At 35.3% G+C, this 18720-nt stretch overlaps 2 protein-coding genes across 3 annotated transcripts; both read right to left on the bottom strand.

The window, feature by feature from the left end:
* Positions 1-3067: 3067 nt before the first annotated feature.
* Positions 3068-7537, bottom strand: LOC144444402 (beta-alanyl-dopamine/carcinine hydrolase-like). The gene is made up of 6 exons (XM_078133816.1): positions 7478-7537; positions 6400-6588; positions 4756-4975; positions 4343-4571; positions 3593-3783; positions 3068-3165 (listed from the first exon to the last, which is right to left on the bottom strand). The coding sequence occupies exons 1-6, from the start codon at positions 7535-7537 to the stop codon at positions 3068-3070; spliced, it is 987 nt and encodes a 328-aa protein (XP_077989942.1).
* Positions 7538-8721: 1184 nt separating this feature from the next.
* Positions 8722-18178, bottom strand: LOC144444781 (beta-alanyl-dopamine/carcinine hydrolase-like). 2 transcript variants are annotated; one of them, XM_078134316.1, is made up of 8 exons: positions 18034-18178; positions 17235-17301; positions 15800-15988; positions 14866-14976; positions 14277-14490; positions 12170-12395; positions 10004-10197; positions 8722-9237 (listed from the first exon to the last, which is right to left on the bottom strand). In XM_078134316.1, exons 2-8 carry the CDS (start codon positions 17289-17291, stop codon positions 9140-9142), a joined length of 1089 nt encoding a protein of 362 aa, XP_077990442.1. In that variant the 5' UTR covers positions 17292-17301; positions 18034-18178; the 3' UTR covers positions 8722-9139. The 2 variants fall into 2 exon arrangements, with proteins under 2 accessions (XP_077990442.1, XP_077990441.1); XM_078134315.1 differs by having other exon boundaries at positions 17953-18178.
* Positions 18179-18720: the final 542 nt, after the last annotated feature.

Genomic DNA, 18720 nt, shown 5'->3' on the forward strand with positions numbered 1-18720 from the left:
CAGACTCCAGGATATCTCTAAGTCTTCCCAGAATACCAGACAATGAAGACTATATTCATACCTCGTATCCATCACCGGTTAGCATCCAACTCGACGCCGACATGGACAGAGAGTTCGAAATCCACATGTACGTCGACCCCGAACGCAGCGCTTCATTCCTACCAACGTTGTCGGGCAAACAGACGTTTGTTTCTCCTCTTATCCGATGTGGGTCGCTAGGGACAAAGCTTAACAGACCCGCTATCATGACATTCCCTCATTGCGTGAGGGAATCCAACAAATGGTTCTTTCAAGCCTACTACAGGGACGACGAGTGTAATTTCGAAACGTGGAAGAAAGTAGCAGACGACAAAAATATGCATTTTCTAACCCGCGAGAGGGACTGTCTCCTATTGGTTGATCGTCTGGTTGACGTAATAGTTGTAGCAGAGGTTACCCACGTAATTGAAACACCTAAGATACTTCGAATCGGAACGTTTTCTGTACCTGGTGACGTCACTTGTGATATTTTCCACTTTCGTTTACGGATATGGAATGATAACGCAGCAGACACGGAGGTATGTTCGCTGAATATATGATTTTCAGGATATTTTGCGGTGTATTTGCGTTCTTGATGTTCATGATGTTAGCACAGTATACATGGAGCAAACTAGACGATGTTAACCGATAACACGTGTCAGACTTGACATTTCTAGATCTTCAGTTAGTAATTCTAATTTATTCTAAATATAGTAATGGTATCGAAAAACGTCACATAAAGCTGAGAAAGGTTCTCACATTTAACTCTCTCACGGTTCACTTTTTTTGGAACATTAAAATTCAATTCATTTCAATTCCGTGCAAAAGCTTATAATACTCAAACGAATTTAAAATCCTAACAAATACGCTGAAACTAACTCAGTTCAGACATTTCTTTGTTTCCCTTCCAGTTCAATATTAAATAAACTTAAATAATAAATAAATAAATAAATAAATAAATAAATAAATAAATAAATAAATAAATAAATAAATAAATAGAAAAATAAAAAAATAAATAAAATAAATAAATAAATAAATAAATAAATAAATAAATAAATAAAATTAAATAAAAAATAGAAAAAAAAAACGAAAATAAGACAAAGCCAAAGCAAAATATTCGGTAGAAACTATTTCACCGAAAAGTTCGGCATAGTGAGAATACATATTGATAGTAATTTGATTTGTATATAAATTACGTAATAGTAAAAAAAAACCTGTAAACGATAATATAATCACGTGTTATATTACAATTGACAAATCAGAAATCAAGTATTGAACATCGAGTATACTTTTCTTTTCAAAAAGTAAAAATGCTTGTTACGCTATAGTTTTTCGCTATAACTGTTTATTAAACTCACTCTAAAATTGTGTTTCTTTTCCACCGTAACAATGTTCCTTTTTTTGCGATTTTATTTTCCATTTTTTATTCTCTCGCACACAGGCAGTTAACATCATTGAACGTGGTAGAAGGTTATGCCCGGACGTGATACTAGAAGTTCATCCACGGGGTAAAGATATTATACTTGATGTACACAAGGTGAATCCAGAAGGATGGAAGATAGACGAAAAACAGGAATTACAGGTACGTTAGAATCCCGATTGAGAGTTCACACACACACACACACACACACACACACACACACACACACACACACACACACACACACACCTTTTCAAGTAAAGAAAAGGAAATTACTTTGACTCGATTGTCGGTTTCAAGCTGAGTGTATGGGACGACGTCGCTTGTGTGGTTCCCTTTTTGGCCCGATTTTTCTCTATTACACTAGACATAACATTTTGAAAATTAAAATTAAGCCGTTTACTTGTGAGTTGTATTTCCATAGACATTGGAAAGAGTCTCTCTCCTTTGTCTATTAGTACATAATTTATAAGAAAGACCGAATGAATGAATGAAAAACTAGTTTTACCTGGTTACGGTCAGGTGATACTTGACCGTCCCCATGAGTAGCACATACACAACCCTTTTAGAGTACAAAATACACTGGTTGTGTTCACGGAGGCACTCGAAGCATCATGGAACCGCTACATATATTACACTGCTGTATAATTATCAGTCATCCAATGCTATTACTAGCTGTTCAACATAATTGTCTTTGAGACACAAATGTACACGTGCAAGCTTGTAGTATTTACCACACTGACGTGCACGTGTTTGTTTTACCCTCAAGTCAATGATTCAGACATTGTCAGATTGCATCTTCTGACAAGGAACACCTCTCCCCCACAGTTGATTGTGATTCTAAGCCAGTAGTCTAATGTTATTTTGCATGCTGCGCTAAAATACAAAATCTTCATAGTTCTAAATTCGACTTGTTATTTTTCCCAGGTCACGTTGTGTGTAACCATTTGTACGTGATAGCAAAGTGAACAACTTCAATAGAACGAAATAATCGGTAGATATCGTGTTGCAATTCTAGTATAACTAGAAATTGCATACCTTAGACTTCTCCTATAGGGATAAAATCGTAACAAAAATTAGCACAACAGACTACGTTTTCAACATTAAATTCTTTGAAACTGCACTGCAATATGATCATAAAGCAATAAGTCCATTTTGAAAGTTATAATTGGAAAATTATGAATTCTGTTTTTATTAAACGTTATGCCTCTGTGAGGACTGTGTATTACCATGACGACGTTATGTTGACAGATCAGAAATATTCATTAACCGAGAAAGTCTGATTGACACAAAACAACACACATACACTGATTAGATGTAGAGTGTTTAATTCTTCAACTTTTTCATATACCATAGAACATTTGCTATTCATTTACTGTAATATACACTCCACGGATATTGAATTTTTTTTGCAATATTACCAACGGAAGCAAGTCATAATGCCCATTTTAAAGATTTATTATATCGATCAGCAAAAATAGTTATTACTATGTAGACTCATCGATTTACAATATGAATAAAATAAGCTCCGATAAAACATCAAAGACACGTGATTAGTAATTTTCCATTCCCCTCTTGAAATTCTTTTGAGTCTTTGATAACCAAAATTGATGACGTCCTAGTGTGTTCTCAGAGTCTAAGCGAGAGCTCTCTGATTGGTTCATAGTTCGTTTTCTTCGGGTTATCCTTAAATAGTGATAGTATCTCGCGTTTAAAATCAAACATTGCTGACGAGAAAAACGAAACGGAGATTCATTAAAATGGGGAAAGTTTGAAACTCAAAATTTGTACTAACAATTAACAGATGACATCGTTGTGATTGATTATTCAAACAAGTCTGAGGTGCAATATATATGGATTTCTTTATCAAGGCCAAACTCTCAACTCTCGACTTAATCTCAACAAAGTTTAACCCAGTCTTGTGCAAGACCGGCCTTAGCTGTACATGAGGTTGTGCTTCCGAAGGTTGCCGTACAAAGCCGAACATTAAACGACAGTACGATCTGGACTAAATTATCAGTTATTGCATGCAGACCTTAATCGCGAAATTTTATAAGGTATCAGTAAGCTCATTAGTGGAGACATGTGTATTCATTTTAGTTCTGAAGCAAACAAAAACTGTCAATCATGACGTCATTATGTCAAAGCACATACCCACAACTGCTGTGACTGCTGAATCTTGTTTAGAACGTCCACGATGTATAGGGTAGTCTTCATTGTTAGTGTCACTCATTATTTCAAGCATATCATTGCTACATTCTGGAATTTTGAATTCATTAATTCGTTGCTGACGATGACCTGAACTTGTACCAATTGCACCGTCTTCAACCTGTAGTCTTTTGAATCTTAAAAGTGAACACATGTACAGTGTGGAATTGTATAATAGGAATATTATCACATATCATGGAAATGATATGATGGGTATCTGATGTATGTACAAATGTATGTATGTATGTATGTATGTATGTATGTATGTATGTATGTATGTATGTATGTATGTATGTATATGTGTGTGTGTATGTATGTATGTATGTATGTATGTATGTATGTATGTATGTATGTATGTATGTATGTATGTATGTATGTATGTATGTGTGTGTATGTATGTAGAAATTTAAGAAATGCATAAGGAAGTTCAAAGACAGTCCGAATAAATATATGTAATTCGACGTTTCGAATAAAAATTCTTTTTCAAGGTATTCAAAGGCAAGACATAATAAGTAAACACCTAATTAATATATATGATTTCCTCTTCCTTCAACCTCAACTTCAATATTCATATGTATGTATGTATGTATGTATGTATGTATGTATGTATGTATGTATGTGCGTGTGTGTGTGTATGTGCGCGTATTCTGGATAAGGTGATAAACGAACATATTTAGATATCAAATGAGTACTTACAGATTCACATGATAATCAAAACCTTCATATTCAGCTACATTGACTAACGACTCTGTCTCACTGTTAGCACACTCTATGCTATAAACTATGGCATCATCATCGCTAGATCCGGCTAATACTCCTACGTTAAAGTTAAATGCAGAAGCTATTCCTGGCGACTTCTTGATCACATCGACGACCTCAGTGAGATTTGACGCTCCCAGCGTTGCTCTACCAACGAAACTGGAAACTGGAATGAAACAAATATAGCAACATGTATATCACTATTGCAATTGGTCAATTAATTACATGTCTTAGTAAAGAAGTTGAACGTAAAAATATGAGAACCACCTTGATTTGATGATAATCAATTACTTTCAAAATTAAATCTTCAAACTCGAAGTCAACATTTCTATAAACTACGTAATACTTACCAATCGCATTATCGGTGTAGTTCTTCTGGACCAAAGTATTGCACGTCATTGCCACGCCATGCTGATTAAATCCAAACGTGTAACCTGGTAGCTCCCCCGGGGTACAATAACTAATGAACTTCTCCTCTTTGGTATTGGCGTCTTGACTTTTGATGTGAACACCAACAAGATATCCATTCGTACATCTACGATCCGCGTCCTCGCTGTGTGTCAGCAATATCTGATGAATTATATATAGATTTAATTCATATTAGGATTAGGATGTATGTGGATATTTATCTGACAGAGCTGTGGAAAAGTTTGGCCAAGAATAGAAGAATGATCCCATGTATTCCTACTGGCTCCACAGTTCAACCTGCATTAGCTGCAAATGGGACATTGCTTCCTGAAATGACAAAATATATTCACTAAAAATGAGTTATAAAAGACACTATGTGTTATTTAGTGGTCAATATCATCTGTAAATAGTGTATTGTTAAGTTTAAATCTTGAGTGAACTGCAGTCTTAATAGTTCGTTATGCAATAATCTTCAAATCTCGTTCACATAAACACTTGTTACACACTCTTTCGGTTCGACTTACTTCGTGTGTCTTCTTCAAAACAAGATCAGTGCAACCCTGTCCTTCAATGTTTACTTGTTTACTAAAATCAGCTCTGAAATATATCTCCACCATCATCGCTCGAAGAAATAACTATAAAATATTGAAAGAGAATAAACCTTGGGGTGCAATATTTTATTAAAAAGAAATTGAAGAACAGGACCAATTAGTAATTATTTAGTTAACAAAAACGAACACTTCGTGTGATCGAAAGTACACTAAGTAAACTCATCGACTTGACGGTGGTAAATATTAGAACTAAATAGTTCCTTGTCTCTGTTGTGTACGACAGTAACGTTTTACAGTTCTTGTCTGGGCAAGACAGTTGCATGTAAGCTTATGTGTCTATAAACCATCTTTGGTTACAATTATATTTTTATATAACGAAAAACGCAAAGTCACATGCCAGAGTACATTCTCAGACGTTGATACTAGTAGACTCAGGTACACTGTACAAATATATACATAATCTACGCCGCCTACTCGTTACATAGGAGACTAAGGTTCAATTTGGTGTTTTCACATTACTATGCATACCTCTCTTATACTAAAAACTATTCACTCTTTTGAATATATTTGTTTGCATATGAAGAATCTCCCTTAATTGTCCGAGCCTTGCGGGGGGGGGGGGGAGTGGGGGGCATATTCAAATGATAGTCTCCTGCGTTGTTCATGTTTGCATGTGTGTGTTGATACTAATGTCATTTTACGTGTCGTTGACTTGTTTATTTATTGTAAAAAAAAGAAAACAACACCAGTCCTTCAAAAAACGCCTCAAATAGACATGTACGATATATACAGTCACTAGTGAGCTACTAAATGCATAAATTAGATGCTAAAGGTCCAGTACAAAATATTTGAGTGATAGCGATTTCAGAACATTCGTAACTCATAGTCTAGTGGTTCTTTAGGCGGACAGTCGCAGCTACTGGTGAAGATCGTTTTATAAGTACCCATATTAATATTATTATCTTGTACATTAGGACCACCCATTGCTTAACTCTTAGCTCACAAGTGCCTGTGGTACAGTTGATATATCAGTACCTGGTCAAATTCGACATTCGCTCCATCAGCTAAACCTTTCAGTTCTTCGACGTACTGTGGATACGTCTTTTTTACGACCTCCAAATAACCATCATAGAGTTTCTTCCCTCCGACCTGTCTGAGGATCGTCTTTAACTCCTCTATCACCTCTGCAGTGGTCTCCTGGATTCTCGCCTTAAATGTTGACCCCTGTGATACATGTGTTAAAATATGTACATGTCGGGCAAAAATACGAAATGACATTCGGTAGCAGTAAACGTTTTGTTGGGAATCGAAAGAATACAGTAGTCTGTGGGCAAATTATTTTTAAAAGCAATACAATTGTCGAACTATGGAATAACCTTTAACGAGAATCTTCAAATTCATATATAACTTGCAACGTCCCGGGTTACTTCCTGTATACCTCGTAAACTTGCAAAGTACTAATGTTGGGTATGGCTCACTTTCTTGTTAATCAGAATAAAAAGAATTCAAAGTATTGAGTTGACGAAAGACCGGTACACGTTTCTCTGAAAGCTAAAATTTATTTAAAAATCGGAACCATATGACAACCTTTGTGAAATCTAGGATGCTATAAACACGAGTTAGGGTTTACATATGAATATGACAGGATATCACTAGTAAAGTAGGTGGTACTATATTCTGTTCTCATCAATTTGAACTAGACACATGCTACAAGGCAGTGCATACATCGTATATGGAGGATGCACTAACCTGCTTGATCTGTGGATATATTCTAGTCGCTATAGGGGACATATCGATTTTTGACACTTCAACATGGGCAATGATTTATCACTTAATCCATAGATCTTCACTTCAGGGTCTTTGCTTAATCCTACCAATACATCATCCTTAATCCATTTCAAATATACCGATTCATATACTGTTAAGTATCTGGATATACTGTAAGTAGTAATTGAACCGTATAGTATATGATGTTTCCAAAACAATGCAGTCCATTGTATATGAACACATTATCAACACCATTCAGTACAACTGACAGGTGCGTCCATATGCTGAAACATCTGTGGTTGTGCCAATACTAGAACTCCACCTCTTACTCAAATGTAAAACTTACAATTTGGAAGCCAACTTCATAATGACTTCCCTCGACGAATACTAATGGAATAGGTGGCATATCTTGAGACCGGATTGGTTGCAATTAACGACACTTGTTATTGGAGCATGAAATAATCATCTATAACAGGTGACACTATGTGACCTCAGGGGATTTGATATAGTGTGTGTATGTCAATACTGAAGTCAATCATTAATTCGACATTTTGACATCGAATGACTAGCATCATGTTACATGTATTTTATCTCAAACTATTGTACTTTACTCAGATAACAGGAAAGAATGGTTACCATGGAGAATAAACCCATGTTTTTGTTACACACTAGTCTATTAGTTTACCTTAACCAGTAAGATTGCTACAGTAAATAAAACCATTCTTATATTTGGGCCAACTTTTTAAAAAGCTCTGTCAGATAACTGTTGTTCTTACCTCAACTTGAATGCTAATTGAAGCTGAGTATTTATATGAATGTCCGAATTAGAATTTCAATCTAGGTATCACAATCAGGGTTAAATAGGAGCGTTCATTTTCCGCAACTCTGACAGCCATTACATTATGGCCACATTGATCATAATGAGTCTGAAATAGTAATACATACTCCAAGACTGTGGGATTCAAACATAGGCCTTTAAGACCTTCATATTTATTTATCTTATCACCTGTCATAGTGAAGAATGACACGAATGTCATTATATATACTGAGGGCATAAGTCATACACTCAAACAGCATTCGCTTAATTAATGATATACAACCTAACTTTTATAATTTTATAAGCAACTTTCACTATGCAATTGTTAAATTAACAAGTTGAAAGTGAGGTATGTGCCAAAAGTGTTAAGTATTTTGGTTTGGTAAGGACTTAGTGTTTTTATTTCACTACTTCCTTCTTATACTTATGGTCCTGTTAGTCTCCAGTTTTTAGTTACAATTTATAGGAATGGGTGGTGTTTGACGTTTCATTGATTTATGTGTTAGCACCTTAAAATCAGCATGCCCAACGCAGTCAAAGTTTTAATGTGTTAATGTACTACTTATGAATAAAATCGACCCCTAATCATCAATTATTAGTATTTTAATAATTTACTGGGATTATATTGTTGATTGCTGGGTACTCCCATTACAGCTAGTACAGTGTTAGTATTAAATCATATGAATTGTGTACTTCATGAATACATGCCTGATAATACATAAAAACACACAAAACTGAAATTAAGTCAAAGTGCATGTTTATTTATATATCCATTTTAATTCAAATCATAACGTTTGACATGCATAGCTTGAAATCAGTTTGTAAAGCAATTTTGTAAGTGGAAAATACGTAAAATCAGATGCTGAGGTATTTTATAGTATTACCCCAACAAAGTTATGATACAAAGCATGGAAAGTCATCCACGTTTTACAAGTAACCTCCCCCTCTGCTACCACGATTCCCTCAAAACTAGTACTATTGTAATATTTGTAGTTAATTTGTCATCTTGATCATGTAAGAAATTGAAGACCATATAAATATTGTTATTTTGACTTCCCATAATTCTATATTCTATATTTAAAATGTAAAGCAAATTCCTTATATATACGTGTTGATAATATATAGTCTAAACTTCATATCAATGTAAACAACTTCCTGAATCTAGATTTCTGGATTAAACCATGGATAATCTCAGAATTTTAATGGTAGCACAATGCAAGGTTTATAATCCTGGTTCTTTGGATTGCCCTTGAACACTGACAAAGTCTCTCTCTTCAGATCAAATGCAGCTGGAAAGAAAATAGGTAAAAGATATTACAAGATTTGAAATACCTTCAATTACGACCATTCATAATTGTGACATCTAATATAATAGCTGACATTGTAGAATAAAAAAAGAGTTGAAAAGTAATTGTGTGATATAAACAAAATAGATAAGATTGTACGTACCCTAACTACAATGGGAAAGTAGATATACTTTTACACCTAATTGTTATTGTCTTGTTGTGTTGCCATAGAAAGTTTAATTGTCCGGCAAATTATAGTGAATTGTAAACATTTCATGACTAGTCATTTATAATAAATTTCACTTGTCAGTTATACATTCAAATTTTTCTAGGACCATTATGGATTTTCCTGGAGCTGTCAAAATATGTAAACTGTTACATTGAACATAGCCCATTATGTTTACATTAAACGATTCATTGATGTATACACTCCTAATGTAATTCATTAACTTGCCATGAAAGATATCCAAACTACATGAGTCTACGGATTCATTTTTAAACTGATCTTTTATTAAATGTCTTAGGCTGATCATGACAAGAAAATTAGGCTTTACCAGTAATAACAAAGCCCTTTAGGTCAGTCATATTTTTCACTGGTTGAACAAAGACTAATATCTAAGTGTATTTTCTGAATTAAGATCATAGCAAACAACATGATCAATTAATACTCCCATTGTGTTTGCACAGTAACTGATAATGAAATAACAAACATATTTTAAAAAATCAATTTTTCCACTAATTTCAAAACACAAGAAATTAATCTACTCACCAATGGCTGCTGTGACAACACAGTCTGGTTTTCTTCCGTTGCGATAGATTGGGAAATCTTTGTTTGCTGTGTCACTCATAATCTTCAACATCTCTGTAGAGTTTTTTGGTGTTGGTAACTCATTAACACGAGCTGCTCTGTGTACAGAACTTTCTGTGCTTGCTTCATTGTGTTTTATATCAAGTTTTGTCAATCTGTGAAAAAAATATAAAAAATTCAACATTTTCAATGTCAGTACAGGCTTTAACAACTTGTTATGTTGTCATAATAGCCTAGCACACATAGCCTAACTTTTCTATATTTCAAACCTAAGAAATTATACCATTTAAAATGTTATACATAGCCTTTTAGCATTTATAAAATTTCAAAGATTTTAATATAAATTTTGAATTTGTTTTGTAAATTCTTTTGAATTATTTTGTCACTTTGATTTTGTATACATGTAAAAAGAAGCATTTGAAGTACACTAATATTGAGACGAGACTTCAGAGAATTGTATGTTACATGTACTTTGAATCTGTACTGAATTAAAAGTTCTGGGGGGGGGGGGGGAGGGGAGGGGCGTCCAAAATGGTCACTATATACCTTGAACTCCCAAGAATGAATAATGAGAATAGCACTGTGCTACAATATGTACAATAAGATAAACTCATACAAAAATATGACGTTATCCTTTATTGTTGGATGAACTGGAATGTCAACACTACCAAAGACACAACAAACTCAGAGTAGATATAGGGCATCATAACCACATTGCTTTACACATTATAACATCAATATTTAATGTTTTTAAAATCAAAATAGTGAGGCGGTGAAACATACCAACACTATGGTACATTGATCATTTGTGTTTAAGAAAATTTGGTGGGTTTCAACAACTTCCAGCATCCTCCCCACCCCTTCCCCTCCATCAAACATTTGCTGTGAGTTTTAGAACCTTTGGGTGAGCAAATTAACACTGTTCTGATATCATAGCTCAAAATAAGCTACAACAAATTGTTTATAATGATTAATGCCAACCTACATATTTGTGTGAGTTTGTTAGATAACTACAAAGACACTGTAAACACTAAAACAAATTGCTGTACAAACTCGAATGAAAGCTTTAGGGCTGATAAACGGTGTATCCAACAAGATTTGCAAAATATTTTTGTAAAGTGCATACATAAGACTGTGTAACCACACTGAATAAATTATATAAATAATAGAATTAGTGGTATAAATACCAGTAAAATATCAAACACAGAAAATTTCTGTTTTTGCCAAGGCCTTGGAAGAAAATAAGGTCCATGGATCAACATAATATGGGCAATTATTTTGAGCTAATACACAGTTGTGCTTTGTCATGTAATGCCCCGCCTAGAAGCCATGCTTTCCTGTTCTGCAATGAGCTAACATCATTACTACCGGTAGCTTCCCCTTTTAAGGACTTTCTGCCTAACATAGTAATAAATACAGTAATGTGATATGCTTGTGAACATCTTTTGCTTTTCAACTTTGAACTAATTAGCTATTAATGTTTTAGTGTGTTTACATCATTTATGCAGTAAGAGTTGTAAATGTTCAATAATTTAGTACTGTGTCGTTTTATAGCCACATTAATGAGTGTATGTAAAACCTGTTGATTGTCACCTACACTATACTAATGGATCCAATGTCATCAAGGTGTGTCCCATCCACATGACAATAAAAGAGGATGAGTCTGAGCATTCCCACCCCAGCCTTGTACTCTTGCTTACTACAATGCATTTCATTAATTACACACCATGTGATCAACTCACTGTAATAACTGAACAATTATATACATGCACATACACTCATTAACAACTCTATTACCTAATGGAATAGTACCTTCAAGGTAATTGGTTTGCAACACACAGCCACAGCCAACATGATAGAGCAGCAGAACACAGCACTAGACATGTACAGCTCTGTTGGTACCATAAGTTTCATTTCTAATATTGCATTTAGTTGCTAATGATACATAACAGAGTTTGATCATTCGGTAATCACATACTTCAGTGAGAACATAAACATAAAAAAGTTAAAATATGGAGAGAAAAAATTAAAAGTTAAGTTAAAATAGTTCCATGCAATTAAATGCTGCCATTGTTAGGAGTGTAAATATTATCAAATTAATAAAAGATAGCCTATTGTAGTACTCACACATTGAAGTAACTGTTAAAGCCCTCATACTTCTGGACATCTACTAGAGAACCATTCTCACTATTAGCAAATTCAACACTGTACAGTTCAGGATCCTTTCCTTGTGATCCCAGAAAACCAAGATTTAAATGGAATGCTGATGCCACTCCTGGAGCTTTCTTGATGATGTTAACAACTTCTTCTAGACTTGAGGCACTTAGAAGAGCCCTTGAGACAAATCTACGGACTAAAATGGTATTGAAATCCAAACATACATTAATAAATAGTAGTAGTAGTAGTAGTAGTAGTAGTAGTAGTAGTAGTAGTAGTAGTAGTAGTAGCAGCAGCAGCAGTAGCAGTAGCAGTAGTAGTAGTAGTAGTAGTAGTAGTAGTAGTAGTAGCAGCAGCAGCAGTAGTAGTAGTAGTAGTAGTAGTAGTAGTAGTAGTAGTGTAGTAGTAGTAGTAGTAGAAATAGTACTAGTAGTAGTAGTAGTAGTACGGTAGTAGTAGTAGCAGCAGCAGCAGCAGTAGTAGTAGTAGTAGTGGTGGTAGTGGTGGTGGTGGTGGTGGTGGTGGTGGTGGTGGTGGTGGTAGTTTATTATAGTGACATTTTGCAATAGAAATACCCAAAAAGAAGCATTTTTCATCCAACCCTTTCAGGCTGATAAGTCACTCTGATTCAAAATGTTACAGTACATCAAATGAGCAGTACAGTAATCTACTAAACATATTATTAGTAAGTAATTAATTGATTAGTAATAAATTAATCCTCACTAGATTTTGTATATACTACTACTACTACTGCTACTGCTGCTGCTGCTGCTGCCGCTGCCGCTGTTTTTCCCATAGCTCTGCCATTCAACTGTTTTTCCCATAGCTCTGCCATTCAACTGTTTTTCCCATAGCTCTGCCATTCAACTGTTTTTCACATAGCTCTGCCATTCAACTGTTTTTCCCATAGCTCTGCCATTCAACTGTTTTTCCCATAGCTCTGCCATTCAACTGTTTTTCCCATAGCTCTGCCATTCAACTGTTTTTCCCATAGCTCTGCCATTCAACTGTTTTCCACATAGCTCTGCCATTCAACTGTTTTTCCCATAGCTCTGTCATTCAACTGTTTTTCCCATAGCTTCTGCCATTCAACTGTTTTTCCCATAGCTCTGCCATTCAACTGTTTTTCCCATAGCTCTGCCATTCAACTGTTTTTCCCATAGCTCTGCCATTCGACTGTTTTTCCCATAGCTCTGCCATTCGACTGTTTTTCCCATAGCTCTGCCATTCAACTGTTTTTTACATAGCTCTGCCATTCAACTGTTTTTAACATAGCTCTGCCATTCAACTGATTTTAACATACAAATGTGAATTCTAATCCAACATGGCAAGTAAAGGATACCATGGTGATGAGGAAATTAACATAATTATTACATTTTTGTGAAATCATTGATGTGTTGAACTGTTCATACATAATAATAAATGCACTAAGCCAGAGATTGAATTGGAAGGCAAATGGTATTAAATGTGAATGCGTAATATCCTCTGTTTAAACACAATCAGTGGGAGTGAATCAAATTTCAAAAATGTTTGCAATGTTAGGTCTATTTTCAGGATTTTACACGTACAGACTTGCACTAATTTACACAATTACATGCATAATTTATAGGGTTTATAAACTCAGTGTAGGATAAAATGAATTATTATTTGAAGGTAGTCAACAAGTAATAATTGTGTACTCACCCAACCAAGAAACCCTGCCTCAAGTATCCATACAGAATGATATGTATTCTGTAAGGTACGCCATGATGGGGCGGAATGTCATGACATATCTTACAGTCTAAATGATATGAACCCACACTGAAATTAATATTGGGAGGGTTTTAGCAGAGAGAAATACAAGTCCCAAACTTTCAGCTTTTAAATTGTACTTTTTTGGACCATCCATGAACATTTTATTTTGTACATTTGTACTGTTTTCCAGTCTGCATTTACATAATTATATCAGTTTAAACTAAGACTAATTCATTTCTGTGTGTGCAAGAAGCAATTAAAAGAGCACCCCCAACAACAAATCTTTCTGGCTTTCGAATGATAAGTTCTGTATTAATATTTCCGGATAAATATTAAAACTTACCAATGGCATTAGTTTTTAGATCTACTTGAAAAATCACATTCCCTGTTATCACCAACCCATGGTAATTAAAGGCAAATGTGTCACAGGGTAAAACACCAGGATCACAATATGATATAAACTTCTCTTTTGTACCATCTTTATTTGTAATTTCAGCATTTACTAGAAACCCTTCTGTAAATGGCTCATCTGTATCTTCACTATGAGTGATCAAAACCTGGTACAGAAAATTATCAAATATGTCTTTAAAAGGTAATATTGGCTCCAGAACCCAAAGACACAAAAAATGTCCATATTTCCTGGCGTCAATGGAATATTGGCTCCTGGAAATAAACATTTTTTTGAATTTTAAGTTCTGGAGAATCAGTTTCATGCCTTAACATCAATATCATGATTGTGGAACAAAAACCTCAGTTGAATTATTTCCCCATTTATTGTTCAGTGTAGGTTGCCATGGACACGTTGTATCATGCTGAGTCAGCAAACATATTAAATAGTAAAACATAAATATTCATGACTCCTAAGTGCTTATTACTTTCAAATAAATGTAAATCATCCTAAATTGTAAAATTGTTAGAGTAAAATGATGTACCTCAGTGTCAGTTTTAAGCAATAAATCTGTACATCCTTGAGATCCGTGATCTACACCAACACCATACTCTGCTTGACTTTCTAGTTCAACAGACATCATGTTGATAAATAACTGGGGAAAAAACATAAGGCAAATTAATCATCTTCTTGCATGGCTGACTGTATTTAACAGAAATATTCTCTTTATTCTTTCATACTTAGACAATAACTTAACTATTTTATGAAAAAATGAAATATGCTTTAAAATAGCCAATCTTAGTTCACCAAAATTAATATTTATGAGAGATCTGGAAGAATAATAGGCACTTTGAGTGGTTTATTAATATTTGGAGCTCCCTACAGTGAATGACATACTAGTAATACTAGACATGTTATCATGACATAGAAAGCATTATTACATATGTACCAGAGATTACCAGTGCACATGCATATTAGCGGTTAATTTGCACTACAGTGCAATACCAAAAACATTATTGCATACTTGCATGCAAATGATATGTAAATGTGGATGCAATCGTTCATTCTCACAGTGTTATTTTTATGGAAATTTGTTATTTTGGATAAACATAATGTAATCTGTTCAAGACAACCTATTTTAGAGCTTAGCCTGACAACAATTTTCCTCATCTTTATTGTTGTCTTTACATGGAAGCTTTAATTAGAGATCTTTAAATACAAATCATAAATTTGAGAATTTTAAGTATTAAATAAGAATAGAATAGAATAGAATGGAGGAATGACATAGAACTGAGAACATGTGCAGTAGAATGGGATAGTGTAGAGTAGATTAGATTAGATTACAATAGAATAGAATAGAATAGAATTGGATGGGATAGTAAGAACAGAATAGAATAGAACAGAACAGAACAGAACAGACTAGAATAGAATACTATAGAACAAAATAGAATTGGATGGGATATAATAGAAACTCTTACTTGTTCAAAGGACAGACTTGAACCATCAGCCATACCTTGTAATTCTTCAATATACTGTGGATAGATAGACTTAACAATAGCAAGGTAACAATCATAAAGTGTTTGTCCACCAAACTCTTGTAGTAGCTGTTTATTTCTGTATTCTGCAGTCAGTGTGGCTTTCATTATTCTGTCTTTGAAAGTTGATCCCTAAAATTAAGAGAAAGCTGTGAAAGATTATCTAACATATTAAATGATGTAACATAACTGTGATGTTAAAAAAATCCCCTAATTTCAACCAGACTCAGGACAATTCAATGTAAATGGTAAATTATCCATTTGTTTAACCTATCGTCTCAGTGCACTCCTTGAGCTAGTACACACCTACCAGAGGTGTTCTCAACTGGTTTCCAAACTTCACCATAAACATTATAAAACTGCAGTTTATATTCACAGACTGGTCTTCCATGGTCTTCCATGTACAAGTTCACTTTTTTTACGTACACATGAAAAATAATATAAATTTTTTAAATTTGATTTTTAGTATTATGTAATTTTAACAACTGTAAGTTTTTTCTGTACTGCATAGCACCCTTCCTCCACCCGTATTCTTCATCCACCACCCCCATCACCACCCACTTATATGTCTTGTACCCCATCACCACCATCTTACATGTGTTGTACCCCTTTACAACCCTGTTACATGTGTTGTACCCCATCACGACCCTGTTACATGTGTTGTACCCCCATCACCGTGCACCCTCTTACATGTGTTGTACCCCCATCACCACCCTCTTCATGTGTTGTACCCCATCACCACCATCTTACATGTGTTGTACCCTAGCTCCATCACGACCCTGTTACATGTGTTGTACCCCCATCACGACCCTGTTACATGTGTTGTACCCCCATCACCACCCTCTTACATGTGTTGTACCCCCATCATGACCCTGTTACATGTGTTGTACCCCCATCATGACCCTGTTACATGTGTTGTACCCCCATCACGACCCTCCTACATGTGTTGTACCCCCATCACGACCCTGTTACATGTGTTGTACCCCCATCACCACCCTCTTACATGTGTTGTACCCCCATCATGACCCTGTTACATGTGTTGTACCCCCATCATGACCCTGTTACATGTGTTGTACCCCATCACGACCCTCCTACATGTGTTGTACCCCCATCACGACCCTCCTACATGTGTTGTACCCCCATCACCACCCTCTTCCATGTGTTGTACCCCATGCCCATCACCACCATCTTGCATGTGTTGTACCCTAGCTCCATCATGACCCTGTTACAAATGTACATGTGTTGTACCCCCCCCCCCCCATCAACACCCTCTTCCATGTGTTGTTATTACTTGACTTGGAAGGTGACTGTTTTATGAAAACTTGTGTGAAGAGACTACATTTTAATAAAATATGTAAAATAGCATTTTAATACTTACAATTTGGAACCCAACTTGATAGTGGTTTCCCTTGACAACCGCCATAGGTACAGCCATAGTCACTGTGCTGCAATTATATTTGACTAATTACAAAAGTGGTTTACAGCACCTGCATACTCACAAAATAATCACATCATGGTAAAATCCCAAGTAAATGTCAGTTCATGAAATGATTAAAATGTAATACTCAGTAAATCTTGCTGGCTGGACATTTAATCATGGCTCGCATAAATCAATGATGAAAGCCTAATTTTAGTTAATACAACTTCTTGAACATATTATCTGGACAACTTTTAAGTTTTGTTATGCTCATGCAGTGACCCAATTATATTGGACATGCTTAACTTGGTCCAATTGTATGTGTCATGAACAATGGAGTCACTCACAGAAAATACATGTATCATATACACTGCTACTGAAAGTACCGTCATGTGGATACATGTTATTGTATCATAAAAGCTAGCAAGTACCTTTGGAACGGCAACTCCCATACCATAGCTACCATAGTCCATACATAAGGGTAGCTAGGGTCCGATGGAAAGGGTAACGTGTTTTTTGTGCATACTCACAAGGTATGAGAATGGGAATATTTTTTTTCAGTATGCACTACAGGTATTGCAAAGGGTAATTTCTCAACAACTCGCAAATTAAGTTAAAACTTTGTCCAGTGGAAAAATAAAAAAAAATATCTTGGGATTTAATAATTTTAACGGCTCACATCATCTTTGGGTCGACCTCCATGGATTCCATAGCACTATTAGCAGTGCTATAAGTGCAGTGATGAACCAAAAAGTCTCACCTTCAACACTGTATTCTCAGTAGTGAATGTTTATAGCGTTCATGAATTTAGTCCATGACGACAAGGCCTATCGGCGAACACTGTATTCCCGACCGGGGATTGTATTCAACTCGTCCCCATGTATATGTTACATCATACACAACAGCCGAGGCCAGCTGACACAGTGACGTCACCCGAGTTGTCTGATTTACATACAGTCGACAGATGGCGCTCGAGTGGTGAAAAAGCGGAGGGTGGGGTGTGGGTACGGTGTGTGCGTTGGTGGTGCAGTGACTCAATTGTGTGAAAAACCATGAGGGGAGGGGGGGGGGTGAATTACCAGAAAATGAACAAGTGTGATCTGCAGTCTATAAATAGTGCGAATAACCACAGCTAGACAAGTAGGAAACTGGTTTGTATTTTTGTTGTTGAAAATATAAAAAAATCAAGTTGGCAACGATCTACATCAATGAGCCGATGACAGTACATGAATCAACACAACATTGTTTTAGTAGATATAGCATAGAATAGCTACTTTGAAGGACAGTTAACAAACAAACTGAAATAGAGAAATATTAAAAACCCCACTGCTAAAGAAATGATAGTAGACATTTACTACAAAATACACTATCATACTCGATCAACTCGGCAACTGACGTAGGGTTTCTATTATAAAGATTTAAAAGACATGTGAAATATGTATGCTCC

Source organism: Glandiceps talaboti, chromosome 13 (genome assembly GCF_964340395.1).
Source record: "Glandiceps talaboti chromosome 13, keGlaTala1.1, whole genome shotgun sequence".
Lineage (NCBI taxonomy): Eukaryota > Metazoa > Hemichordata > Enteropneusta > Spengelidae > Glandiceps > Glandiceps talaboti.

What these genes read in the sequence shown, in the direction of transcription:
- LOC144444402 (XM_078133816.1), bottom strand. Translation starts at nt 7,537, where the DNA reads ATGCCACCTATTCCATTAGTATTCGTCGAGGGAAGTCATTATGAAGTT. An exon ending in ATGAAGTTGGCTTCCAAATT is followed by an intron (nt 6,589 to 7,477) that starts GTAAGTTTTACA and finishes CATGTATCACAG; the next exon opens with GGGTCAACATTTAAGGCGAG. An exon ending in TTTGATTATCATGTGAATCT is followed by an intron (nt 3,784 to 4,342) that starts GTAAGTACTCAT and finishes TTCACTTTTAAG; the next exon opens with ATTCAAAAGACTACAGGTTG.
- LOC144444781 (XM_078134315.1), bottom strand. Translation starts at nt 17,984, where the DNA reads ATGGAATCCATGGAGGTCGACCCAAAGATGAT. An exon ending in GAGGTCGACCCAAAGATGAT is followed by an intron (nt 17,302 to 17,952) that starts GTGAGCCGTTAA and finishes ATATAATTGCAG; the next exon opens with CACAGTGACTATGGCTGTAC. An exon ending in TGTTGTCACAGCAGCCATTG is followed by an intron (nt 9,238 to 10,003) that starts GTGAGTAGATTA and finishes TTTTCTTTCCAG; the next exon opens with CTGCATTTGATCTGAAGAGA.